This window comes from Pantherophis guttatus, chromosome 2 (genome assembly GCF_059756535.1).
Source record: "Pantherophis guttatus breed Tessera chromosome 2, ASM5975653v1, whole genome shotgun sequence".
In the NCBI taxonomy this organism is placed as follows: Eukaryota; Metazoa; Chordata; class Lepidosauria; order Squamata; family Colubridae; genus Pantherophis; species Pantherophis guttatus.
Window position 1 is genome coordinate 270,445,199 of NC_142064.1, and position 27,340 is coordinate 270,472,538.

Here is a 27,340-nt window from a genome sequence, read left to right on the forward strand (position 1 = left end):
GAAATGGTCATAAGTCCCTTATTTCAGTGCCACTGTAACTTCAAACGGTCACTAAATGAACTGTTTTTTGAGTCAATTACCTATATTGAAAAATTGTTGGGGAAAAGCAGTTCAAAGAAATGAGACAAAAAGTGTAAGACAGGATATTATACTATATCCAGTTATCATGGTCTACTCCAGTGATGGCTAACCTTTCTCTTTCGTCTTGAGCAGTTTTAAATTAAACTCTTGGTTTTTCTCCTGCCAAATAAACTTAGATATATCTTCATGTCATTGCTTATGTGATGCACCCAATGTCCAGATAGGTCTGTGATGGCGAACCTATGGCATGCATGCCAGAAGTGGCACACAGAGTCATGTTGCCTGGCACGTGTGGCATGGCCTATTCCTGTTCTGGGTTTCTGGTGCACGTATACGCACTGGCCAGCTGGTTTTGTTATTGGCTCGCATGCTCGTGCGACAATCAGCTGGCCTTCACGCATGGGGCAGTGCCAAAAATTGGAAGATCAGCTGGCGAGCTGATCGTCACACACACATGCATGCCAGTAACCAGAAAACTAGCTGGCCAGTGCTCATGTGTGCCCCGGAAACCGGAAGTTCATTTCCCAGCGTGCGCATGCCTACTCTGCAGCTCCTCTTAGTGCGCATGTGCACTGGCCATGCCGTCAATGCCGGTATGCAGTCCCGGGACATTGACTCCCTTGCCAGCCAGGAGTGCTGCCACCAATCGCTCCCCTTTGCCCATCTGCCTCGCCGCCGCGGTCAGGAAAGGCCCCAAAGCTGCGCTGCCCGGAATCCACGTTGGAGCTATTTGCGCCAACCAAGCGGCGCTGCCTTGTTTCAGAGGCAGCGGTGGCTCCTCCTCTCCCTCCTCCTGCCAGCCTCGCTATCAAACCGCGGGGTTTGCGTTATGGAGGGAGAAAGGTCCTGGTGGTGAGGGGAACGTCTGTGGTGCCAGCAACTGCAGCACACAACTCTAGAGAAGCCCTGTTGGAGCGCTGATCAGCTGTGTGCATGGCGGCAGCCAGCGCAAGAGAAACTGGATGTCCGACGCTCAGCTGTGCAGCCCCGTGGAGTTGGGCAATTTCCAGCATGGCCTGCACCATTGCCGGTCTCTGCAAATGCCACGTCTCTTGTGCTGGCCGCCGCCATGCACACAGCACACAGCTGCGGAGAAAAAGGGAGCTGCTCACACCTTTCCCAAAAAGGAAAATAACGGGTCGTGGAACCATCGTGTGTAGCGCAAATGTAACAAACATAGAAAACACAGACACACCCATTCCATTCTATTTATGGGCTAAACGAGGGCCTTTGGCTGCTTTTACGCGCAAAGAAAGAAGACTTTACTTTCCCACGGGCGCGGATGGGCTCTACAAGCAAAGCCACTTCTTGCCACCTTTTGCCTGGTGCCCCTGGAAACACCCCCCCTCCTTCTTTCCTCTCTAGACCTGCCATCCCATGCAAAGGTCTCGGGAGAAAGTTGGAGGAAAGCGGCTGGACCAGCAGAGGCAGGTCCTGTGCTGGCATTGTAGGGCCATGTGTCCGGCATCCATCAGTGGCCAAAGCAGGGTGGAGCCGAGCAGTTCCTTCGGCCGGAAAGATCAAGGTGGGTCATTGCCCATCTGGCTTCTGGCTATCAGTTACGGTGCTCATTCAAAAGGTTGGTGCCAAGACTTCCCAGCCAAGAAAGGAAGGAACGGCAATCCCCTCTCTTTCCCTGACCCCCTTGAAATTGAAACACCTTCCCTTTATAAGTCTCTGGCAGCTGCTTTCCAGCTTTCTTAGCTCAGATAGCACCCCGAGGATCAGGTAGCTGCAACTCTCTTGCAGGATAAGGAAGCGAGGCTGGCAAGGAGGAGGAGGAGGAGGCAGTGCCACTTTGTCGGTGCGAACGGCCTCCAACGTAGATCCCGGGTAGTGCAGCAGCCTCTAACATGGATCCTGACCATGGCGGGCAGGTAGGCGGGTGGGCGCAGGGGAGAGGCTGGCCAGAACTAGCCACCCGCCATGTTTTGGGTTCCAGGTTGGTGCAGGCGGCTTCCCAGGAGGGGTGAAATGTAAAATTTGTTACTACCAGTTCTGTGGGCGTGGCTTGGTGGGGGGGGGGGTAATGTGACTGGGTGGGTGTGGTCAACTTTAAAAAAAAATGTCAAAGCATTTTTTTTAATGCTTTGAAAAGCCTCTGCCGATCAGGCAACGTCCGAGACTTTTCAAAGCATTTTTTTTACCACCTCTTCGGCCAAGAGGTTGCAGAAAAAAATGGTTTGAAAAGCTTCTGACGATCGTGCGGCTCAGCTGGGCATGGTGGTGGGGAGGGCGCAGGGATTTTTGCTACCGGTTCTCCGAACCACCCGCCGCCATCGCTACTGGATTGGGCGATCCGGTCTGAACCGGGAGCATTTCACCCCTGCTTCCCAGGCCCAAAACAGGGTGTGGGGAGATGGGGTGCATGCATGGGGGACACACAAAAAGGGAGGCGGAGCCTGAGTTCGGATAGCTGGGCTTCGTGTTTTACTCCCATGACGGGAATCCCACAGGAAAGCCTTCAAAAAGCTCGGCTTTGCGTCCGTGCTTAGAGCCGCTCTTCGCTCTCCTCCATTGCTCCGGGTTCAAGTCACGGGGTGTTCTTTGTTCTCTCCCTCCGGATTGTTTGTGGGGGGGGGAAGGGGAAAGAAGAGGAGGTAGGGGAGGTCCCAGCTCGCAAGAAGTGTTTAAAAAACTCACCCCGCTTTTTTTCACCTTTAGTCGCGGGAAAGGGAAACCTACATGCATTGGCCACTCCCGGTTTGTGCGCTTGGAAGAGTTTGCCGCTTGGGTTTTTTTTTTTTTTGCATGCGTGGAGGGGGGTTGGGTGCACATGTGCAGGGAGGTCAGGCACACATGAGCAGGGGGCACGCATTGCATTATGGGTGCCGGCAGACGTGCTCTCTGTCAGGGTGGCAATTAATCCCGTTCCCCTTTGGGGTAACTGCACTTAATTAGAGACGGACCGTGGCTTTTCCTTGAAGTATACTTTTAAGAGAAAATAATCCAGAATATATTCTAAGAAACACATTTTATTATAAAGAAATAAAAAAACAATCTTACTAGCTATTAATTACATCTTGGCAGTGTTTCTGCCTTACCTCTTGGCAGGCGAACAAAGAAGTTAGAAAAAAAAAAGTGAGAAAGAATGTGGACATGCGCAGTAGCTTAGAGATAAGGTGCCCGACATCTACCGTAAGTCTTAGAATTCAAGCACAGCTGGCAAATACAAAAAAACGCAGTGACACTCTCTTTCTCTCACACGCACTCACACTCTTGGGGCATGACGACCAAAACGTTAGCCATCACTGGGATAGGTATTGTTTATAACAGAAACAACAATCTAGTAATATAGTCATTTTTAATTATAAAACTTCTACAATCGCACATTTTCTGAATCGTTTTTCTCCCGGAGCTTTAATTGCACTCAACAATGAACTAAAGGGCCACCATCAGTGAGCTGTTGGACAGCTTTAGTTGGTCTGTTGTGTGGATGTTTGGGTGGTTCAGGGGTGGGAAATTTGTAGTGGTGGTGGTGGGGTATTTGAGGATTGTTGTTGTGTGTTGGACCTGGTCTTTGGGTGTTAAGTGAATTTCGTTGTACGGGTATACTGTGTATAGACGTACAATGACAATAAAGTTATTATTATAATCAATGACAATTTTATTTTTTTTCCATCTTACCAGATCCTTTTCAGTTTGATTCCATCCCTTATCACAATTATTTTTATTATTTTTTTAAAAAAATGATTTATATGCCACCCTTCTCCGGAGACTCAGGGCGGCTTATAGTGCGTTAAGCAATAGCCTTCATACTTTTGTATATTTATACAAAGTCAGCTTATTGCCCCTACAACTGGGTCCTCAATTTACCTACCTTAGAAAGGGTGGAAGGCTGAGTCAACCTTGAGCCTGGCGAGATTCGATCTTACTTTAATTGCAGACAGCTGGTGTTAAATTACAGTGCTTCTGTCTGTTGAGCTAAACCAGGCTCCTTTTTGACACTGAATTTGTATTCTTTGTAACAATATCCAAATGTCTTACTTTTGTATCATTTCTTCTAAATCACTTTTTCTCATCAATTCTGTTTTCTCTTCCGTTTTCCTATTTTGGTCAACTTCCTTGTCTATTAGCTATTGATTTTAAAACCAGCTAATGCACTAAAAATCTGTTAATGTTTCCATTAATGTTTTCATTTCTTCCAAAGGGCTTTTAAAATTACCACAAAACCATCAGCAAAGTTCTTCTTACCTCATATATTCTCTGTTGTGCTCTAGGATACACATTCTCTGATTCTATTTATTTCCTGGATTTGTTAATCCTGCCCAAATAGAGAGACTTTTGGTGGCTTGCAAGGTTTTAGCAGAAACTTTACCTTTTCCCGCTTTTTTTGTCAGCACTCCTTCCTTCTGCTTTTCATTCATTTCCCTTTTTCTTTTTAAATTCTTAGAATCATGGGGCTAGAAGGGAGCTACCACAGAATAACAGAGCTGTAGTCTTTTAGTCCTACCTTCCCTGCCCAAGGCAGGAGTCCTTATACGGTTCCAGACAATTTCACAGGCTCTCCCACGATCTAAGAGTTTCTATTCCCCCCCCCCCTTTATGAACTCTTTAAATGACTTCTAAGGGTTGAACATTTATGAAAAACTGTTCTCCCATCAGGGCCTATGACTTGCTTCTGAGCAAAATATTACCACACTCTATGCATCTCTATGGCTTCACTCGAGTATGGACCTTTTGATGCTTTCCAAGGTGTTGTTTTTGGGAAAAACCTTTCCCACACTCCCCACACAGGTATGGCTTCTCCCCTGTGTGGATTCTCTGATGAGCCCGTAGTCGTGTTTCTGTGACAAAACTTTTCCCACATTCCCCACATTTATAGGGCCTCTCTCCTGTGTGCCCCTTCTGATGTCTCCGAAGTTCAGCAGACTCCACAAATGTTTTCTCACATTCTGGGCATTGATAAGGTCTGTCTCCAGTGTGAAGTTTCTGATGTCGAATCAGGTGTGATTTGTAGCCAAAAGATCTCCCACATTCTGGGCATTGATGGGGTCTTTCTCCGGTGTGAAGTTTCTGATGTTGAATTAGGTATGACTTTCTGGCAAAACATCTCCCACATTCTGGGCACTTTTCACTTTTCTGCACATGCGCACGCGAGAAAGGCTTCTCTCCTTTGTGAATCCTCTCATGTTTTCTAAGATAATATTTGCAACGAAAAGTTTTCTCACACTCCGGACATTTATATTGCTTCTCTAAGTGGCTTCTCTGATGCATCACAAGTGTATCTTTCCGGGTAAAGGATTTCTCACACACTGAGCATTTGTAGTTTCTTTCACCCGTATGGGTTTGGCAGTGAATTCTAAGGGATGATGAACGACCAAATGCTTTCCCACATTCTAAACATTTGAACTTTTTTTCCCCTCTGTGAACATTCTCATGACTTCTGAGGCTTTGTATTGTACGGAAAAATGTTCCACACTCGATGCACATATAGGGCTTCACCCCTGTATGGATACTCTGATGTTCAGAAAGATTTGCCTTTAGAAAAAAACATTTATCACAATCCTTACATTTATATAGTCTTTCTCCTGTGTGCATGTTTTGGTGTCTCCGAAGTTCAGAAGAATCCACAAAACTTTTCTCACATTCTGAGCATTGATAGGGTCTTTTCCCAGTGTGAATACTTTGATGTCGTAGCAGGTATGATTTCCTGGAAAAACATTTCCCACATTTTAGACACTGATGGGGTCTTTCTCCGGTGTGAAGTTTCATATGTCGAATTTGGTTTCCCCTTTGGGAAAAACATTTTCCACATTCCGGACACTCATGGGGTCTTTCCCCAGTGTGAATTCTCTTATGTTGCAGCAGGCATGATTTGTTGGAAAAAGATTTTCCACATTCTGGGCACGTTTTGCTTTTCTTCTTTGTGTGTGTTTTGTTATGTTGGCAAAGAGATGAGCTCCGAGAGAAACATTTTCCACACACATGGCATTTATAAGGACTCTGCCCTGTGTGAATTTTCTCATGTTTTCTAAATAATTGTTTATAATGGAAAGATTTTCCACACTCCAGACATTGATAAGGTTTCTCTCTTGTGTGGATTTCCTGATGTTTAAGCAGCTCTGAGTTTTGAGGAAAGCACAGCCCAGGAAATCTTCCCCAGCGCTTCCAGGATTCCTGAGATCTCTTTCCCTGATGGATTCTCTGGTGGGCTCCAAGGTCCGAGCCTTTAGCAAAACGCTCCCCGCACTCTCCGCATTTGTAAGGCTTCAGTCCAGGGTGGCTCCGGAGATGTTTGGCAAAGCTCCACATTCCAGGAAAGGAGTTCCCACAAAGAAAACACAGGTGGGATCCATTCCCCTTATGCAGCTTCCGGTGGATCAAAAGGAGGGACCGGTGACCAAAGGATTTCCCGCATTTGGAGCATTTTGAGTGTCTCCCCTGATTCCTCTGAGGGGACCTTTGGCCAAAGAGTTCCCCCCTCTGCATAGTTTCCAGGGGCTGCTCACTTCCAGGGCTTTCCATCATGGGAAACTCTAACAATCAGAACTTTGGCCACAAGGTTGGAAGATGGGCAGGAGGATGGGCTCCAGCACGAGTCCAAAAGCTCAGAAGACAAAACCTCTGGTCCTGGTGACTGACCCAGACTGGATTCTGCAAGCAGAACTTCTTCCAAAGTTTTTCCTGGTGGCACCTGCAGGATGAAGATAAAAGAAGTGAAGGAGAGAGGAAGATTTAGTTTCTTCAGCTCTCCAAATAGCCCAAAGAATAGCTGGAAGACCCCCTATATCAGTGATGGCTGACCTTTTCTGGAGCAAGTGCTCAAAGCTATATGAACGTAGGAGCGTCCCACAATGACACAATGCTGGGATCTTCCCTGCGGAGCTGAACTTACCCTACCCTTTTCTTAGCATGATGAGAGGGATGGCTGACAAGCGTCTCTGTTGCTCCCCATTTGTCTTCCTGAACTGGGGATGATCCCTGCCTTTTCCTTGGGAGTTGGGGGGCAGGGCCGATGATGCTACATGACGTGAGACAAACCGCAAAGAGCCCCCATAGGATTTATATGTGCCAGGTAGATCTACTTGTGTACAGAGTACAACTCATGTACGTATTCATGGACACTGTTCTTTGGGCCAGCACAGATTGAATATGTCTCCCTCCTAGAATAGTCTCCTGTTGCTTTATAGTTTAGGGAGGATGCAAATACCGTATTTTCCGGCGTGTAAGACGACTGGGCATATAAGACGACCCCCGAATTTTCCTGTTAAAATATAGGGTTTGGGCTATACTCGCCGTATAAGACTACCCCTCTTCCAACGCACACCAAATAAAAATTAAAAAACATCAACTGGCTCACCCACAATGTAAAAGCAGCTGTGCTAGACCCAAAATGGCCCCTGAAACAAGCAGGAACCTCACACAGCCACAAAAAGCCCAAAAAAACAACTTTCACACTTTACAAACACACAACACAACACAACACAACTGGCTCACCCACAATGTAAAAGCAGCTGTGCTAGACTCAAAATGGCCCCTGAAACAAGCAGGAACCCTCACACAGCCACAAAAAACCCAAAAAACAACTTTCACTTTACACACACACACACAACACAACACAACACAACACAACACAACAAACTCACCCACAATGTAAAAGCAGCTGTGCTAGACCCAAAATGGCCCCTGCAACAAGCAGGAACCTCACACAGCCACAAAAAGCCCCCAAACCCAACTTTCACACTTTACACACGCAAAATTCCACATACAGCTTTGTGAGATTTTGTGTTTGTGTACTTAGAGTGAAACACTACAAAAACACACTAATCTCAGAAAGCTGCACAAATATTATTTTATTTTATTTTATTTTTATTTTTATATGAAAGCTAAATTTAAAACTTCCTAAACTTTAAATGACTAGGTCTAAAAAAGAACAACTAAAAAAAAAACCCAATTAACTATTTTTTTTAAAGATCCCAAAGGGGAAAAAAACTTACCCAATAGAACAGGGGTCTCCAACCTTGGCAACCTTAAGACTTGTAGACTTCAACTCCCAGAATTCCTCAGCCAGCTTTGTTTTGCTGGCTGAGGAATTCTGGGAGTTGAAGTCCACAACTCCCTGCCTGCTTGATTGCAGGCAGGGAGTTGCTTGCTGATGGAATGGATTCAGGCAAGCGAATCAAGGCAAGCGTTGCGACTAGCAGCTAAGGTAAGCAAGCTGGAGGGGGAAAAGTTTTTTCCTTCTCCATGGCTCTGGCGATCCCAACTGAGTTGCCTGATTAGCAGATCGTCAGGGCTTGGATCGCCAGAGCCATTTAAGGCTCGTCAGAGCCTTTCGGGCTGGTCTGCCTGGTTACAGGAGAACGATACCCGGCGTATAAGACAACCCCTGACTTTTGAGAAGATTTTCATGTGTTAAAAAGTCGTCTTATACGCCGGAAAATACGGTACATTGATTGGGGCCAGCAATGCAGTTTGAACACAATAGGAAACAAACAGCTTCCATTTTAAAAAATTGACCCTATATTCACCGCCCTGAGTCCTATATTGGAGAAGGGCGGTATAGAAATTTAAACAAATAAATAAATAAATAAATATATGAGCCTAAAGAGGAAGACCGATGGAAGTGTGTCATTTTTAGAAGAAAACAACAACAGAGCAATGTCTCCTACTCCACTCCAATGAAGCCCCTCTGGAACTGAACAATCGCTGTCATGTTCTCCCCCTAGAAGGGAATATGCAGTCACCCACAAAAGAGCAGTCTTCAATAGTTTCTAAAAAAGAGGCCAAACTCAGCATTTCTGCAACAGGATGAAAACATCCCAGAATTTTCTAGGGAAAGAAGGTGAGTTTTAGTCACAGGCAATTCAATTCTTAGGGCTGTGATGGCGGACCTATGGCCCTCTCTGCGGGCATGCAAACCGTCACCCAGCTCAGCTCCATGTGCGCTTCCCATCGGCCAGCAGATTTTCAGGACGCGCAGGGGGCAGGGCGCTTGCGGGAGAGGCATGTGCATGCGCGGGGATCGCGGCACCCTTCACTGTATTTTTGGGCCCAGGAAGCTGCAGAGAGGGCCTCCAGACCTTGGGGGAGGCTGTTTTCACCCTCCCGGAGGTTCGAGGAAAGCCTCTGGAGCCTGGGGAGGGCGAAGAACAGGCTAAAATTTTTGAATCCCCCTCTCGCAGGTGCAGGTATGTTATCTCCCTGAAGCAAAAATCAAAGATTTAACAGAAATAAATTGGTGTCATTGGTCTCCACATGCAGGAGAAGGAAGGGGTAGTACTCAATGAGTTTGATTAACTCATTGAGTACTACCCCTTTCTTCTCCTGCATGTGGAGACCAATGACACAACAATGAATCTGAAAAGAGTGAATGTGGTTCCCATTTTCAAGAAAGGGAAAAAAGAGAGAGAGAGAGAGAGACCCTCGAAACTACAAACCAATCAGCCCAACATCAATACCTGGGAAGATCCTGGAAAAGATAATAAAAACACAGATCTGCAAACATCTAGAAACAAACTTATAATTAAAAGCCATTATGGGTTTGTTAAAAACAGATCATTCCAAATGAATCTTATTTCATTCTTTGAGAATGGTTAGTCTAGAGCAAAGAAGGACTGGGGGTGGCATGATATTTGAGGGGCTGCCACAAAGAAGAGGGGGTCAACCTATTCTCCAAAGCACCTGAGGGCAGGACAAGAAACAATGGAGGGAAACAAATCAAGGAGAGAAGCAACCTGGAATTCAGGAGAAACTACCTATCGGAGAGGACAGTTAATGAGTGTAGCAACTAGTCTGAAGAAGTTGTTGCTGCTCCAATACTGGAGCCTTTTAGGCAAAGAATGGAAAGCCAGCGATCAGAAATTGTATAGGGTCTCCTGCTTGAGCAGAGGGCTGGACTAGAAGATCTCAAAGGTCCCTTCCCGCCCTATTCTGATAAATAAAACCCACCAACGGGGAAGCTGCCGCATCACAGCCTCCTTCAGAACAAGGGAGGAGGCGGCCATTTCCTGCATGGACCCCATAATCCCCCCTGAGACCCTGGAAAGAGAAGCCCCGCCCTTTGCCCTCCGTGGGGCGGGGCTTCCTCTCCCCCCGCCCCCTTTGCCCAGAGGCTCCCCGTCCAGCCCCGCATCCACCCGGGACCCTCCTGGCACCCCTGGCTCAGCGGGCACTCAGCGGGGCGACCTTCCTCCGGGCAGCCCCAGGGAGAGCGGGAGCCCCACCTGCCCGGAGCGGGGCCCAGGAGCAGCCTTGCCGCACAGCCAAGAATTCGCCCAAAACGCCGCAAGTGGGGAAACCACAGAGAGGGTAGGAAAAACGACAGGACGTTCCTAGAGAGGCCCCACGGAGGCTTCTCCCCGCCTTTTCCGGACCCGTTTCTTTCCTGAGAGGAGGAGACGCTCTAGCCAGTCTTTCCTCTCCTCCCAGGGAAGCGGCTGCAGTTTCAGAGCCTGGGAAGCGCCGCTTCCCCTTCGGAGGGAGCAGGAGGAGCCGCCTCTTTCCCGGCCGGGCGGAGTCCAGAGAGGCTGGAAGCCTTTCCCTCCCTCCCTCCCAGGATTGTGAAGAGGCGACCGAGGGTCCTCCTTCCCTGCTTCCCCCAAAGTTTGAGGGGACTTGGACGCAGGAGAGGCTACAATTTCCCCCTTTTGTGCCCTTCGGGGCGTCAGGAAACACCGTCCCATAAGCTTTGCTTTCATGGTGGTTTGCTGACTGTGGGTAACTGGTCGGTTTGTGTAACTTTCAAGCCCCGAATGAGCAAACCTTCAGAAGAGGAGTCGGGAGGGAGCTCTGAGGTCATCTAGCCCAACCCCCTGCCTTAGCAAGTGATCCTACTACCCCATCCCAGACAAGGGACTTCTTCCGAAAACCCTCCACTGATGGAGCACCCACCACTTTTGGAGGGAAGCCGTTGCCCTGGTTCTCTTTGGAAATTCTGCCTGCCTGACCTGTGCCAGAAATAATCCAAAAGCGGCCAGGCGCCCACCCTTAGGAGTCCAACTTAAAGGCAACTATCCAGGGGAAGTTGGGAAATAGAATTACCTACAAAGCAAAGTTTTAAGCATGTTTTGGTACTCTTAAGTTACTTTCACAGGATGGCCTGAGGCTTTTGCTTGCAGGACCAGGGGTGAAATGCTCCCGGTTCGGACCCCGTAGCGATGGAGGCAGGTTGTAGAGATTGTAGAAAAAATGCTTTTAAAAGCCTCTGATGATCCCAGCTGAGCCACGCGATCATCAGAGGCTTTTTTTTTTTTTATTTTTAAAAGCATTTTTTCTACAACCTCTTTAGCCAAAAAAAATGCTTTTAAAAGTAAAAAAAAAAAAGCCTCTGATGATCGCGTGGCTCAGCTGGGATCATCAGAGGCTTTTAAAAGCATTTTTTCTACAACCTCTTCAGCGGGAAAAAAAAAAGCTTATGCAGATTAGGCAAGAAAGCTGGGATCGTCAGAGCCTTCTCTTGCCCTGGTCTCCATCCCGGAGGACTGCGCATCCTCCCCGCCAATCCTCTGTACAAACCGCCTGCCCCATTTCTGCAAAGGCAGAGCCTATCTAAAGAGGGGAGGGGGATGCTGCAGTAAAGGCCGCCTTCCATCTGTGCCTTCTGTGCCAGCTCCGTGGGGCTTGAGGCTCCAAAGCAGCCCACGAGATTCCTACCTGGCCACCTGCCTGCTGGCACCTCTCCGGAAACTCAGCCCGTGGAGTCTGGTGTTCCGAGAGAAGGAGGCTCAGCCGCGGTGGCGCTTCCCAGTGGCGAAGAAGCGCAGCGAGAGGGGCAAAAGCCGCCAGCGGGGCAGCAACCCCCCATGTGGGAAAAGGGCCAGGCCCAGCTGCGCCATCAGAGAGCCCGCGGCGCTTTCCCATCGGCCTGGGCGGCGGCACTTAGGTGTACCAGCGCGGGCAGCCCTTCATTTTCCCAAAGAGCAAGTCGTTGCACTTGTAGTCATGCGGCTGGCCGAGTGGAACATGGCACGGGCAGATGCAGCCCCAGTCGAGGCCGCTCTGGCTGAGCGATCGCTGCACCTCCATAGCAACAGGCGTGCCGGTGCCGCCTGGCCCGCCTTTGCTGCCTCTGCACTGCACTTGGGGCCGCCGCCGCTGCTCTCGCCACCCTCCCTCCCTGCCTGGCTACAGACGTCCGCCTGCCCAAAGCAACCCGGCTGCCGTTCGCTTTTGTTTCGCAGTGGGAGAAGGAAGAAAGCGAAAGTCCGCATGTCACTGCCTTTCACTGTCTTACTTCTCCCACCATGAAACGAAAGCGAATGGTGGTGGGGTTGCTTCAGGAAGTTGCTTTGGGCAGGCAGACGTCTGCAGCCAGGCAGGGAAGGAGGGTGGCGAGAGTGGTGGCGGTGGCCCCTTCCATGCGTAGTGCACAGAGGCAGCGAAGGCGGGCAGCAGTGGTGGGGGCAGAGCTTGTCTGGGCTCTCCCGCTATCCTGGATCTGCACTGCACCGGGGAGTTCTCCTGTGCAGCCATGGTGCTAGCACCGGCAGTGGTGGCAGAGCACACCCTGCCCTTCAGGGACCTGAGGGCGGGTGGCCCTGTCCAGAAGCAGGGCGTCCCCAGGGATGAAATCTAATTTTTTTTTGCTACTGGTTCTGTGGGCGTGGCTTGGTGTGGCGTGGTTTGGTGGTCATGTGACTGGTTGGGCGTGGCCAGTTTGATGTCATTCACGTCACTCTGCTGTGCATGGGGCGCTTGGAGAGAGTGCGAGCAAGACAGCTTTCCAACCTCTGTGTGTGTCTGTGTGTGTGTGTGAGGAAGGGAGGGAGGGAGGGAGCGATCTGAAGCCGAGGCACCCAAACTTCTGGCAGCGGCGGAGCAGCTTCTGAGCAGCCAGCTCCACCTGACCTACTCCCTGAGTCTCGCCATTATCCTGCCCCCCACCAGCTCAAGCAGCAGCTTCCCTGCTCAGCCCCAACAAGCTATGCATCCATGGTGCCCGCACCAGCATCCCGAGAGAAGCAGAGAAGATCATCACGTGCAAGCAGACAAGCAGAGGTAGCAAGCGTACGCCGTGCTGTGGGAAAAATGAGAAGTACTGTTGTTCCGCAGAGCCTGCTGCTGCTTGAGTGGGGTGGAGGGGGGGGCCAGGAGAACGCGAGACTCGGAGTAGCTCAGGTGGAGCTGGCTGCTCAGAAGCTGCTCCGCCGCTGCCAGAAGTTTGGGTGCCCCGGCTTCAGATCGCTCCCTCCCTCCCTCCCTCCCTTCCACATACACACACACACACACAAAACAGAGGTTGGAGAGCTCTCTTGCTCGCTCGCTCTCCAAGCGCCCCATGTACAGCCCATTTGAGGAAAGGGCACGGACAGCTAGGCGCGTTCGGCTATAGAAGGAGGCGCAGCGCAATGGGGTTGTTTTGTTCGCCGCGGTGGTGCTTCGGGAGGGCAGGCGGACGTCTGCAGCTGACAACTATAATGAATGTGTCCACCTGCCTCCCGAAGCACCACCGCGGCGAACAAAAACAACCCCATTGCTATGGATACATAGCTTGTTGGGGCTGAGCAGGGAAGCCACTGCTTGAATGGGGGGGGGGACAGTAAACTGCTAGCTCCTTCCCCGCAGCCCTGCCATGTTTGCCTGCCTTCCATGTGGACTTCTGCTTGCCTGCCTTTGTAAGCTGGCCACCGGGACACCAGGAAGGCAGCATGGAAGGCAGGCAAGCATGGCAGGACTGTGGGCCGTGGATCGGTTCGGGGGCGTGGCCAGCCAGCCATTGCTACCGGTTCGGCGAGCTAGCCTCAATCTCCGCTACCTACTCGCCTGAGCCGGTCCGAACCGGGAGCATTTCACCCCTGTGCGTCCCCCATATTGGGCTAGATATGGGGGGGAAGGCAAGCGGGCAGCAGTTGGCCAAAGGCCCCAGGGAAGCCAAGCGTGAAAGCCGAGCACGCCAAGCCCAAAAGGCGAGAGAGCCTCGCCATGTCCCCCAGAGGCTGAGCACAGTACGTCTCCCTCCTCCCTCCCCCACTGGTGTCAGCTTACCCACCATCCCAACGGACCCAGCGCGTTGGAAAGGCTGACAGCGGCAGCCCTGGGACATCTGCCTGGCACCTGCCCTCACAGAACACCACGGAACACCACCGCCACCTCTGCCGCCCTTTCACCAGGGGTGAAATGCTCCTGGTTCGGACCGGATCGCCTGATCCGGTAGTGATGGCGACGGGTTGTTCGGAGAACCAATAGCAAAAATCCCTGCACCACCACCCCATGCCCAGCTGAGCCGCGCGATTATCAGGGCTTTTTTTTTTTTTTACTTTTAAAAGCATTTTTTAAATGCTTTTAAAAAATACAAACTGTTTGGCCGAAAAAATGCTTTTAAAAGTAAAAAAAAAAAAAAAAGCCTCTGATGATTGTGCAGCTCAGCTGGGATTGTCAGAGGCTTTTAAAAGCATTTTTTTCTCTGCAATTTCTTCAGCCAAAGAGGTTGTAGAAAAAAATGCTTTTAAAAGCCTCTGACGATCCCAGCTGAGTTCCCTGATCGTCAGAGGCTTTTAAAAGCATTTTTTTTCTCTGCAACCTCTTCGGCTGAAGAGGTTGTGGAAAAAATGCTTTTAAAAGTAAAAAAAAAAAGTTGGCCACGTCCACCCAGTCACCTTACACCCCCCCCCCACCAAGCCACACCCATAGAACCAGTAGTAACAAATTTTACATTTCACCACTGCCTAGTACTGGTAGTGCCAGAAAGAGTGAAGCGACTGGGCCGAAGCCGAAAGGATGCTCAGCTGTGGATGCATCTGGTGATGAAAGGAAAGTCCGATGCTGTAAAAGATCTATTCTCCATAGGGACCTGGAATGTAAGATCTATGAATCAAGGCAAGCTAGATGTCATCAAACAAGAGATGACAAGACTGAACATCGACATCTTAGGAATCAGCGAACAGGAATGGGTGAATTTAATTCAGATGACCATCAGGTATACTACTGCGGGCAAGAATCCCTCAGAAGAAATGGAGTAGCCTTCACAGGCAATAAAAGAGTAGGAAAAGCAATACTGGGATACAATCCCCAAAATGACAGAAAGATCTCAGTTTGTATCCAAGGCAAACCATTCAATATCAGTAGTCCAAGTCTATGCCCCAACCACTGGTGCTGAAGAGGATGAAATTGACTGGTTCCATGAAGGCCTACAGCATCTTATAGAATTAACACCAAAAAAATGATGTCCTTATCATCATGGGGGATTGGAATGCTACAGTAGGAAGCCAAAAGATAACCGGAATAACAGGCAAGTTTGGCCTTGGAGTACAAAATGAAGCAGGGCACAGGCTGATACAATTTCGACAAGGGAATACGATGGTCATAGCAAACACTCTTTTTCCAACAACCCAAGAGATGACTCTACACGTGGACATCACCAGACGGTCAACACAGACATCAGATTGACTATGTGCTCTGCAGCCAAAGATGGGGAAGCTCTATACAGTCAGTAAAAACAAGAACAGGAGCTGACTGTGGCTCAGATCATGAGCTTCTTGTTGCAAAATTTAGATTTAAATTGAAGAAAGTAGGGAAAAGCACTAGGCCCCACAGGTACGAACTAAATCATATCCCTGATGAATATACAGTAGAGGTGACAAATAGATTTAAGGAATTAGATCTGATAGACAGAGTGCCTGAAGAACTATGGACGGAGGTTCGCAACATTGTACAACAGGTAGCAACTAAAATCATCCCAAAGAAAAAGCAAGGCAAGAAAGCAAAATGGCTGTCTGAGGAAGCTTTGAAATAGCTGAGGAAACAAGGGCAATGAAAGGCAAGGGAGAAAGAGAAAGATACGCCCAATTGAATGCAGAATTCCAGAGAATAGTTAGAAGAGATAAGAATGTGTTCTTAAATGAACAGTGCAAAGAAATAGAAGAAAATAATAGAATAGGGAGGACCAGAGATCTCTTCCAAGAAAATTGGAGATATGAAGGGAACGTTTCATGCAAAGATGGGCATGATAAAGTATCAAAATGGCAGGAACCTAACAGAGGCAGAAGAGATTAAGAAGTGGTGGCAAAATTACACAGAAGAACTATACAAGAAAAGCTTAACATCCCTGATAATCACGAGGGGGTGGTCACTGACCTCAAGCCAGATATCCTGAAATGTGAAGTCAAATGGGCCTTAGGAAATCTGAGCAACAACAACGTTAGTGGAGGTGACAATATTCCAGCTGAGGTATACAAAATCTTAAAAGACGATGCAGTAAAAGTGCTACACTCAATTTGCCAGCAAATTCGGTCAACTCAACAGTGGCCACACGATTGGAAAAGGTCAGTTTACATTCCAATTCCAAAGAAAGGCAATGCCAAAGAATGTTCAAAATATCACACCATTACACTCATTTCACATGCTAGTAAGGTTATGCTTAAAATCCTATAAGCTAGGCTTCAGCAGTATGTGGATTGAGAACTACCAGAAGTACAGGCAGGATTTCGAAGAGGCAGAGGAACTAGAGATCAAATTGCCAACATACGCTGGATCATGGTGAAAGCTCGGGAGTTCCAGAAAAACATCTGCTTCATTGACTATGCTAAAGCCTTTGATTGTGTGGATCACAACAAATTGTGGCAAGTTCTTAAAGAGATGGGTGTACCAGACCATCTTATTTGTCTCTTGAGAAACCCATATGTGGGTCAAGAAGCAACAGTGAGAACTGGACACGGAACCAATGATTGATTCAAAATTGGGAAAGGAGTCCGGCATGGTCCTGGAGAAGACTCCTGCAAGTCCCTTAGACTGCAAGGCGATCAAACCGGTCAGTCCTAGAGAAGATAAACCGTGACTGCTCTTTAGAAGGTCAGGTCCTGAAGATGAAACTCAAATTGGTCCAGAATGCAGCGCAAGCTATCGTGGGTGCACCTAGATACACCCATATTACACCAATTCTCCACGAGCTGCACTGGTTCCCTATTGGTCTCCGGGCACAATTCAAGGTGTTGGTTATTACCTTTAAAACCCTACATGGCTCAGGGCCAGGCTATCTGCAAGACCGCCTTCTACTGCATAGCTCCCAGCGACTGGTAAGATCCCACAGAGTTGGTCTCCTCCGGGTCCCGTCAGCTAAACAATGCCGGCTGGCAAGGGCCTTCTCTGTGGCTGCCCCAGCTCTCTGGAACCAGTTACCTCCTGAGGTCCGGACCACCCCCACCCTATTGGCCTTCCGGAAAGCGGTGAAGACCTGACTTTTCTGCCAGGCCTGGGGCCATTGATTTCGCTGTTCAGTCTTGCGAGATCCTGCCATGGATGGTGTGCATGTGTTTTTAATGTTTTTAAAATGCTTTTATGTTGTTGTTTTTTAAAAAAATTATGTTCACTGTTTGTATTATTTGTGTTGTAAGCCGCCCAGAGTCCTTTGGGAGTTGGGCGGCATAGAAATATGATTAATTAAATTAAATTAATTAAATACTTTGGCCACCTAATGAGAAGGAATGACTGGAGAAGAGCCTAATGGACTCCAGAGGATGGTAGAAGACAGGAAAGCCTGGAGGAACGTTGCCCATGGGGTCGCAATGGGTCAGACATGACTTCTCAACTAACAACAACAACCCATTTATAATGAAAAACATACTGTTTGTTATGGTTTATTCTAGTTCAAAGATTTATTGATACTTAGGATTTTACCTGGAGTGCAGAAAGTTGGAATACTTACAGAAAAAAAGTCACTTCCCCTTTTTGTATCCACTCCCCAATTTTGCTTTTCCCTCCCTGCCCCTTGATTTTTTTAGTTCTTTCTCCTTTGTTTTCTTGTACTTTGTTTTTCTAAAATTTAACAAAGCTTACAAACTTTTATATGATTATCAGGGGTTGATCCACTATGGAAAACTGTTCCACCATGAGGGCATAGTGATTGTTTTCCCATGTGATTTTTCTGATGTCTCACTTTTGAGCAAAACTTGATTGCACTCTATGCATCTCTATGGCTTCATTCCTGTATGGACCTTCTGATGGTTTCTAGGGTTTTGTTTTCGGGTAAAACTTTTCCCACACTCCCCACATTTATATGGCCTCTTTCCTATGTGCCCCTTCTGGTGTCTCAAGTCAGCAGACTCCACAAATTTTTCACATTCTGGGCATTCATAGTGTCTGTCTCTGGTGTGAAGTCTCTGATGTCAAAATTAGGTGTGACTTTTCAATAAAACATCTCCACATTCTTTTGACTTCACCTTGTATTTATTTATGTTTGTTTATTTATTCAATCTGTTTGTAAAATATGAACAAGGAAGCAAGTACAAGTATAAACATGAACATGAACAATGGAAGCAAATACAGGTATAATGGAAACAGCAAGACAGGGATGGTAGGCACGCAGGTGTACTTATGCACACTCCTTTTACGGACCTCTTAGGAATGGGGTGAGGTCCACAGTAGACAGTTTGTGGCTGAAGCTGTGAGGGTTGGAGGCTGTAACAACAGAGTCAGGTAGAGCATTCCAGACATTGACCACTCTGTTGCTGGAATCATATTTTCTGCAGTCAAGTTGGAAGCGGTTTACCTTGAGTTTGTAACAATTATTTGACTGTGTATTATTGTGATTGAAGCTGAAGTAGTTGTTGACAGGTAAGACATTGTAGCAGACAATTTTACGTACAATGCATAGATCAGACCACAGTTGTCGCAGTTCCAGATTGTCCGGGTCCAGGATTTCTAGTCTGGTGGCGTAGGGGATTTTATCGTGAGCAAACAAGCACAGTACTCTTCTCGTGAAATACTTCTGGACCCACTCGATCGTGTTAATGTCCAATATACAATAGGGATTCCAAGCAGGTGAATAGTATTCAATAATTGGTCTGGCAAAGGTTTTATACGCTCTAGTTAACAATACAATGTTACCAGAAGAGAAGCTTCGCAAAATTAAGTTAACAACTCTTAATGTTTTTTTGGCAATGCTGTTACAGTGAGCTCTGGGTCTGAGATCATTAGAGATGAGTAGTCCTAGGTCCTTGGCAACGTGAGGGTCGTCTGCGAGATCAGTACCGCCTAACCTGTATTTGGTGTTCTGAATATTTTTGCCAATGCGTAGGACAGAACATTTATTAATCGAGATTTGGAGTTGCCAATTATGCGACCATTCAGACACATAGTCCAGATCGCTTTGCAGTATGACAGCATTGTCGGGCAAACCAGTAGCAGCAGTGGCAGAAAGCTTTGCCTGGATGTCGTCAAATACGATCTGCGCCTGCGCAGAAGCTTCTGCTCATGTGTAGACAGGGCGCGTGCAAGTGAACTGGTAGCAAAGGTAAGTGAAACCCAACCCTGGTGCAACTAGGAAGTGAGGGACAGTGGCCATTGCGGTCAACGAAGACTGAACTGAAGAACATATTGAAAATTTGGCCTTAACAGTATCATTGTTACAGTCTTCCCTTAAGGGTGGGATCGTTTTCGACTCTTTAAATTTTGCATTAACAAAATTATAGAACGCTCGGGTAGACTTCGAGTTTAACAGCGCTTCCTCCTGTTTGCAATAGTGGTTGGTACATTTGCCCTTTATCTGGCGTCATAAGGCTTTGTAACGGCCTTTAAAGTTAGCTACGTAGCCAGTTTTGTTTTCTCGCCAAAGAGATTTTTTCTTGGATTGCAACTTAATTTGTTCTTTTTAGCTTTAGAGGTCACTTTTGGTATGTATAGATTAATGACTCTATGGATTTAGAGTAAAAAAGTGTTATAATAGTCATCTGCAGTTTTACAACCTCTGAACAGAAGGTGCCAGTCAAGGGATGTGAGGTCGGCAGCTATGAGATTATAGTTGGCTTTTTTAAAGTTATAATTTGAAGTACCGTCATTATGTCCCTGTTTGCAAGGACACAAATTGAGACAAAAATCTATCAAGCTGAAATTTTCGGGCCTGAAATTATTATGCATGATTAGAGTGTATGGGAAGGTAGCGGGATTACTGATGAATGAAGAAAAAACTAAAATCCTAGCGAAAAATATGACTCAGATGCAAAGGCAACAGCTGGAGCAGTTAATGGGTTTAAGAATAACAAAATTAAGTATCTAGGTATATGGTTGACTGCCAGATGCTCCTCCATAAAGGAGGATAACTATCTTCCTCTTTATAGCCAGATGCTCAGAGACCTAGAAAAATGGAAAAATCTCCAGCTATCAATTTTGGGAAGGGTGGCAACCATTAAGATGTGCATGTTACCCAAATGGGTATTTCTATTCCAAACAGCCCTGGTAAGGTTGAATAAAGAGTTTTTTACAAATTTGGATAGGAGTATATCTAAATTTATCTGGCAGGGAAAGAGGCTGCGGATTAGACTTAAAATGTTACAAGAACCCAAAAATAGAGGAGGATTTGGACTCCCAAATTGGGAGCTCTATCACCAAGCAGTGAACTTGATTTGGGTGAAAGAATGGATGGTCCTACAAAAGAGACAACTTTTGACATTTGAGGGAGCCGGTCTTCAACATGGCTGGCACTATTTTCTATGGCCGGGAGCATCGACACTTTGATCATCATTATTTACGTAGGACGCTTGGGTACACTTGGGAAAAGGTTAGAGGAAGAGTATATTCAAAAGTTCCATGTTGGATTTCGGCGCAGGAAGCTCAGATTTACCCGACATTGTATAAAGAGGAAAAAACCTTGACGTATTAAGTTTTTTTGGATGTTCAGGGTAATCCGAAGTCACGAGAATTATTAACTCTTCAAGGATATAAGATAGACCAGTGGTCTTATTCTCAAGTGCACTCCAGGTATAAAAAAGATTTATATAGTGAAGGAATCTACCGTAAAACACAAGAATTGGATAAGATCTTATTAGAAGGAGGGAAAGGGATACTATCTAAATGTTATGCATATTTATTGTCTCTGCAGATAGGACAGGATGTAGTGAAGGATTGTATGATAGCATGGGGGTGAAATTTTGGATATCCCCTTGACTTCCAGCAATGGGAACAGATTTGGTTGAAAAATATGAAATTAACTATGGCTTCTTCATACAAAGAAAACATATATAAAATGGTCTACCAGTGGATCTCCCCCCAGCGAGATTAGCTAAAATGTTTCCCGGGACATCTGCCTGCTGTTGGAAGTGCGGTTACAGTAATGGAACTTACTTTCATCAATGGTGGACCTGCCCGCAGGCGGTTAAATATTGGAAAAAAATACGGCAATGGATTTTGGAAATTACAGAGATTAATTTGGAATTAAGGCCCGAGATTTTCCTATTGGGGGCAAAACCTTTGAATGTTAAATCAGATATATGGTTCTTGTTGATTCACATTATTACTGCAGCAAGATTAGCGTATGCGCAGGAGTGGAAAAATCAATACTTACCGATAGATTTGAAAATAATATATAAAATTAATGAGTGTGCGGAATCAGATAGATTAACTAGATTGATCAATGGTAAAAAAGATTCAGAATTTTATAACAGTTGGAAATTATGGTACGATTGGGTCCAGAAAAGGTGGGATAGAATAGATATATGATGATGTATATATATGATGGCAAATATGTATGTATAAAGGAATGACTTTATATTTATGGACAATGTAATCACATTATACCATGGTGGCAGGATTGTATATTTTATTTGTGTGTTGGTGTATAGAATATATTAATAAAAATTATTTAAAAAAAAATCTATCAAGCTGTGATCGATGTTGGAAAATGGTTCTTTAACTTGTAAGCCATAAATCGAATTTAGGTATTACAGAAGATGAGATCTAAGCAATTGTTGAGCCTAGTGTTGTCCATTACCAACTGCTCCAGCCCCAGAGTCGTAACAGCATTGTACATGGTTACATCAAAATCTGTTAATATGTTTCCATTAATATTTTGATTTCTTCCAAAGGGCTTTTAAAATTACCAGAAAACCATCAGTAAAGTTCTTCTTACCTCACATATTCTGTCGGTTGTGCTCTAGGATACACATTCTCTGATTCTATTTATTTCCTGGATTTGTTAATCCTGCCCAAATAGAGACACTTTTGGTGGCTTGCAAGGTTTTAGCAGAAACCTTAGCTTCCCCCCCTATTTTGTCAGCACTTCTTCCTTCTGCTTTTCATCCATTTCCCTTTTTCTTTTTAAATTCTTAGAATCATAGGGCTGGAAGGGAGCTACCACAGAATAACAGAGCTGTATTCTTTTAGTCCTACCTTCCCTGCTCAAGGCAGGAGTCCTTATACGGTTCCAGACAATTTTACATTAGGTATTAGTTTTTCACACACACATATCAGCTTTTCATATTCATATAATTTAAAAATTATAAAAAAGATTAATTTGGCAAGAAAATTTCCAAGGAGGCAAATTTAATGGACAAACTCCAGAAGGCAAGACGTTCCAATTGGCAAAGAAAAGTATTCTGTTATACACCTGTAAGGTTTTCCTCCTGTGTGGATTTTTCATGTACATCTGAAGATCTGATGATCAGATAAAAATCTTTGCCACATTCTAAGCCCCAATAAAAGTTTCTCTCCAGTAAGAATTCATTGATGCTGAAAGAGTATTTTTCCAGGCAACCCATACATCACACTTCAAAGATTTAAACTGCATCTTTCCTATATGGATTAGAGTGTGATTTTTTAATGGACGATTGCTAAGAAAATCCTCTCACACGATCTGAGTGTTTCTAATCCCCCCTCCCCCCTTTTATCAACCCTTATATGACTTCTAAGAGTTGAACAACTATGAAAAACTGTTCTCCCATCAGGGCCTATCAGAGCTTTCCCCATGTGATTTTTCTGATGTCTTGCTTTTGAACAAAACATTACCACACTCTATGCATCTCTATGGCTTCACTCGCGTATGGACCTTTTCATGCCTTCCAAGGTGTTGTTTTCGGGAAAAACCTTTCCCACACTCCCCACATAGGTATGGCTTCTCCCCTGTGTGGATTCTCTGATGAGCCCGTAGTCGTGTTTCTGTGACAAAACTTTTCCCACATTCCCCACATTTATAGGGCCTCTCTCCTGTGTGCCCCTTCTGATGTCTCCGAAGTTCAGCAGACTCCACAAATGTTTTCTCACATTCTGGGCACTGATAGGGTCTTTCTCCAGTGTGAAGTTTCTGATGTCGAATTAGGTGTTGCTTATAGCCAAAACATCTCCCACATTCTGGGCACTGATAGGGACTTTCTCCGGTGTGAAGACTCTGATGTTGAATTAGGTGTGCCTTTCTGCCAAAACATCTCCCACATTCTGGGCACTTTTCACTTTTCTGCACATGCGCACGCGAGAAAGGCTTCTCTCCTTTGTGAATCCTCTCATGTTTTCTAAGATAATATTTGCAATGAAAAGATTTCTCACACTCCGGACATTTATATTTCTTCTCTAAGTGGATTCCCTGATGAATCACAAGTGTACATTTCCGGGAGAAAGATTTCTCACACACTGAGCATTTGTGGAGTTTCTCACCCGTATGAGTTTGCCAGTGCATTCTAAGGGATGATGAATGAGTAAATGCTTTCCCACATTCTAAACATTTGAACTTTTTTTCCCCTCTGTGAACATTCTCATGATTTCTGAGGCTTTCTTTTGTACGGAAAAATGTTCCACACTCGATGCACATATAGGGCTTCACCCCTGTATGGATACTCTGATGTCGAAAAAGACCTTCCTTAAAAGAAAAACATTTATCACAATCCTTACATTTATATAGTTTTTCTCCCGTATGCGTCCTTTGGTGGCTCCGAAGTTTAGAAGAATAAACAAATGTTTTCTCACATTCTGGGCATTTATAGGGTCTCTCCCCAGTATGAATTCTTTGATGTTGAATTAGCTTTGACTTTTTACCAAAACATCTTCCACATTCTGGGCACTCATAGGGTCTTTCTGCAGTGTGAACTTTCATATGTCGAATTTGGTGTGTCCTTTGGGAAAAATGTTTTCCACATTTTGAGCACTGAAAGGGTCTTTCTCCGGTGTGAAGTCTTTGATGTCGAATTAGACATGACTTGTAGCCAAAACATCTCCCACATTCCGGGCACTCATGGGGTCTTTCCCCAGTGTGAATTCTCTGATGTTTCAGCAGGTCTGATTTGCTGGAAAAGGATTTTCCACATTCTGGGCACGTTTTGCTTTCCTCCTTTGTGTGTGTTTTACTATGTTGGCAAAGAGATGAGCTCCGAGTGAAACACTTTCCACACACGTGGCATTTATAAGGACTCTGCCCAGTGTGAATTTTCTCATGTTTTCTAAACAATTGTTTATAACTGAAAGATTTCCCACACTCCAGACATTGATAAGGTTTCCCTCTGGTGTGGATTTGCTGATGTTTAAGCAGCTCTGAGTTTTGAGAAAAGCACAGCCTACATTGCTCACACTTGCAGGGCTTCTCTTCAGTCAGGCTATTCTGAGGCCTAGAAAGGCGCCGTCTCTCAGGAAATCTTCCCCAGCGCTTCCAGGATTCCTGAGATCTCTTTTTCTGGTGGATTCGCTGATGGGCTCCAAGATCCGAGCCTTTAGCAAAACGCTCCCCGCACTCTCCGCATTTGTAAGGCTTCAGTCCAGGGTGGCTCCGGAGATGTTTGGCAAAGCTCCACATTCCAGGAAAGGAGTTTCCACATAGAAAACACAGGTGGGATCCATTCCCCATGTGCAGCTTCTGGTGGATCAAAAGGAGGGACCGGTGACCAAAGGATTTCCCACACTTGGAGCATTTGGAGAGTTTCCCCTGATTCCTCTGAGGGGACCTTTGGCCAAAGTGTTCCCCCCTCTTCATAGTCTCCAGGGGCTGCTCACTTCCAGGGCTTTCCATCCAAGGAAACTCTAACAAGCTGACCTTTGGCCAAAAGGTTGGAAGATGGGCAGGAGGATGGGCTCCAGCACGAGCCCAAAACTCAGAAGACAAAACCTCTGGTCCTGGTGACTGACCCAGACTGGATTCTGCAAGCAGAACTTTGTCCAAAGGTTTTCCTGGTGGCACCTGCAGGATGAAGATAAAAGAAGTGAAGGAGAGAGGAAGATTCATTTTCTTCAGATATCCAAATAGCCCAAATAATAGGTGGAAGACCCCCCATATCACTGGTGGGTTGCTCCCGGTTCGGTCCGGTTCTATAGAACCAGTAGTAAAACCGGCAGGAGTGTCACGTCATCACGGCTGATCTGCGTGTGCAGTAAAGATAAGAAGAAGCCACCCCTGCCCTATATGAACCCAGGAACGGCTCCCAAACCTTCAATTCCCTCCTCCCCAGAATCAAAGCCATGCTGGGATCCTCCCTGTGGAGCTGGCCTCCCCTTTTTTAGCACAATGAGAGGGATGGCTGACAAGAGTCCCTGTTGCTCCCCATTTGCCTGCCTGAACTGGGGATGACATTAGGGGTGGCATGACAGCTATTCCAGTATTTGAGGGCTGCCACAAAGAAGAAGAAGTCAAAGCACCAGAAGGCAGGACAAGAAACAAAGGATGGAAACAAAGGAGAAAAACAACCTGGAATTCAGGAGAAACTTCCTCACAGAGAGGACAGTTAATGAGTGCAGCAACTGGTCTGCAGAAGTTGTGGCTGCTCCAACTCTGGAGCCTTTTAGGCAAAGAAAGGAAATGGCAGAGGGTCTCCTGCTTGAGCGGAGGGCTGGACTAGAAGACCTCCAAGGTCCCTTCCTGCCCTATTCTGAGGGATAAAACCCACCAACCAGGGGCTGCCACATCACAGCCTCCTTCAGAGCAAAACTAGGCAAATAATGGATTTTTTTCCTACTCAGCTTTGCAGAAAGAAAAGTAAACAATTAAAATACTAACATAAAAGCAAAGAACATCAATTCTTCTCCATTTAGATGAAGCGGAAAGAAAGTGGATCTTTTCTCCCTTGGGAGGAAATGAGCTCAATTCAAGCAATTTAAACCCTTTCCCCCCCAATAAAGAAAACCCTCCACCCCCGATTGAAGGGAGGCGGCGGCCCTTTCCTGCATGGACCCCATAATCCCCCCTGAGACCCTGGAAAGAGAAGCCCCGCCCTTTGCCCTCCGTGGGGCGGGGCTTCCTCTCCCCCCGCCCCCTTTGCCCAGAGGCTCCCCGTCCAGCCCCGCCTCCACCCGGGACCCTCCTGGCACCCCTGGCTCAGCGGGCACTCAGCGGGGCGACCTTCCTCCGGGCAGCCCCAGGGAGAGCGGGAGCCCCACCTGCCCGGAGCGGGGCCGAGGAGCAGCCTTGCCGGACAGCCAAGAATTCGCCCAGCCGCAAGTGGGGAAACCACAGAGAGGGTAGGAAGAATGACAGGAGATTCCTAGAGAGGCCCCACGGAGGCTTCTCCCCGCCTTTTCCGGCCCTGTTTCGTCCCTGTTAGTTTGGAAGACGCTCTATCCCCTCTTTCCTCTCCTCTGCAGTTTCAGAGCCTGGGAAGCGCCGCTTCTGCGCAGTAGAAAGAGGGGGGGGGAGGGATGAGAGGGGGAGCGTCTGCCGAGGCCAAAGATGATGGATGTGGGACGCGGCTTCCCCACAAGGACACAGACCGACATTAAACTAGGATTGCCTTTCAGCCAAGCCCTCCATTCATTGCTGGCCGGCCGGTCTCCCTGCAGCAGAGGCAGCCCTGGAAACCCCCCTCCTCCTCCCACTTAGGTGCAAAGGGCGAGAGTTTAATTCCCTGCCTTCCTTGCCTTTGAGCCCTTCCCGAGGAGCTCCGTCCCCACTCGGGGGCTCCTCTTCCCACGTGCGTTTGAGCTGAACTGGAGAACTGGCAGGTGGAAAGAGCAAGTGGATGGAGCCACGTGACGCCAGAGATTGCATGGAATGGCTCTTCGCCACTTGTAGCAAATAAGCTACAATTTTCTAAATAAGCTAAATGGCTATTCGCCACTTGTAGCAAATACAATAATTTTCCTTTATTGTGCCCCTCAGAGCATCAGGAAAGAACATCCCAAGAAATCTCTTTAGTTTAGTTCTAGGCTGCATCTCCCCTTTGTCGATTTAATTTATGTTTAGAATTCATGTAGATCAGTACCCCCCGCATATACGCCTTGCTCGCGTCCCAAACAATTTCAATAGGGGTACCCTTATTCAAATTCATTTCAAAAAATACCTTCATTTGTTTTTTGAGTTCATTTACGTTCTTTTCATATCTAAACAAATTTTCATTTACTCTCCACGATCTTCTCTCATTCTTTCCCATTTCTATTTCTATCCATACCGGGCTATGGTCCATTTTTTTGTTTTGTTTTTTTAATTTGATTTATATGCCGCCCTTCTCCGAAGACTCAGGGCGGCTTACAATGTGCTCAGCAATAGTTAAAGTCCTCGGAAATATCTTTGTTTTCTTTGTTTTTAGAAATAAATCAGCCGTAAGTAGGATAAAATCAATCCTAGAGAAGGATCTATGTCTGTCTGAGAAAAAAGTAAAGTCCAGTTCTTTTGGGTTGTGCACTCTTCATATGTCTTTCA

At 46.6% G+C, this 27,340-nt stretch overlaps 5 protein-coding genes across 7 annotated transcripts in view; all 5 read right to left on the bottom strand.

Moving 5' to 3' along the window:
* The window catches only part of LOC148115872 (uncharacterized), a 54,334-nt gene extending 28,613 nt beyond the window's left edge, over positions 1–25,721 (bottom strand). Inside the window, exon 1 of the mRNA XM_087884370.1 lies at positions 25,703–25,721. The gene's annotated coding sequence lies outside the window, so the exon portion shown is untranslated. The remainder of the gene's footprint in view (positions 1–25,702) is intronic.
* Positions 1–25,874, bottom strand: part of LOC117659867 (uncharacterized) — a 72,029-nt gene extending 46,155 nt beyond the window's left edge. Inside the window, exon 1 of one of the 2 annotated variants that reach the window (XM_060691226.2) lies at positions 25,703–25,874. In XM_060691226.2, coding sequence (XP_060547209.2) covers positions 25,703–25,719 — 17 coding nt within the window. In that variant the 5' untranslated portion in view covers positions 25,720–25,874. Of the gene's footprint in view, positions 1–10,250; positions 10,279–25,702 lie in introns of those variants that run through there. The other variant, XM_087884220.1, reaches the window with a different exon arrangement.
* Positions 3,037–10,353, bottom strand: LOC148115875 (uncharacterized). 2 transcript variants are annotated; one of them, XM_087884310.1, is made up of 2 exons: positions 10,251–10,353; positions 3,037–6,718 (listed from the first exon to the last, which is right to left on the bottom strand). In XM_087884310.1, the coding sequence occupies exon 2, from the start codon at positions 6,550–6,552 to the stop codon at positions 4,735–4,737; it is 1,818 nt and encodes a 605-aa protein (XP_087740436.1). In that variant the 5' UTR covers positions 6,553–6,718; positions 10,251–10,353; the 3' UTR covers positions 3,037–4,734. The 2 variants fall into 2 exon arrangements, with proteins under 2 accessions (XP_087740436.1, XP_087740437.1); XM_087884311.1 differs by lacking the exon at positions 10,251–10,353 and having other exon boundaries at positions 3,037–4,796; positions 5,255–8,044.
* LOC148115876 (uncharacterized) lies at positions 18,168–20,585 on the bottom strand. The gene is made up of 2 exons (XM_087888241.1): positions 20,579–20,585; positions 18,168–19,206 (listed from the first exon to the last, which is right to left on the bottom strand). Exons 1-2 carry the CDS (start codon positions 20,583–20,585, stop codon positions 18,347–18,349), a joined length of 867 nt encoding a protein of 288 aa, XP_087744367.1. The 3' UTR covers positions 18,168–18,346.
* On the bottom strand, positions 18,168–26,184 carry LOC117674778 (uncharacterized). Its single transcript, XM_060691231.2, has 2 exons — positions 26,083–26,184; positions 18,168–24,889 (listed from the first exon to the last, which is right to left on the bottom strand). The coding sequence occupies exon 2, from the start codon at positions 24,719–24,721 to the stop codon at positions 22,754–22,756; it is 1,968 nt and encodes a 655-aa protein (XP_060547214.1). The 5' UTR covers positions 24,722–24,889; positions 26,083–26,184; the 3' UTR covers positions 18,168–22,753.
* Positions 26,185–27,340: the final 1,156 nt, after the last annotated feature.

What these genes read in the sequence shown, in the direction of transcription:
- LOC148115875 (XM_087884310.1), bottom strand. Translation starts at nt 6,552, where the DNA reads ATGATGGAAAGCCCTGGAAGTGAGCAGCCCCTGGAAACTATGCAGAGG.
- LOC117674778 (XM_060691231.2), bottom strand. Translation starts at nt 24,721, where the DNA reads ATGGAAAGCCCTGGAAGTGAGCAGCCCCTGGAGACTATGAAGAGGGGG.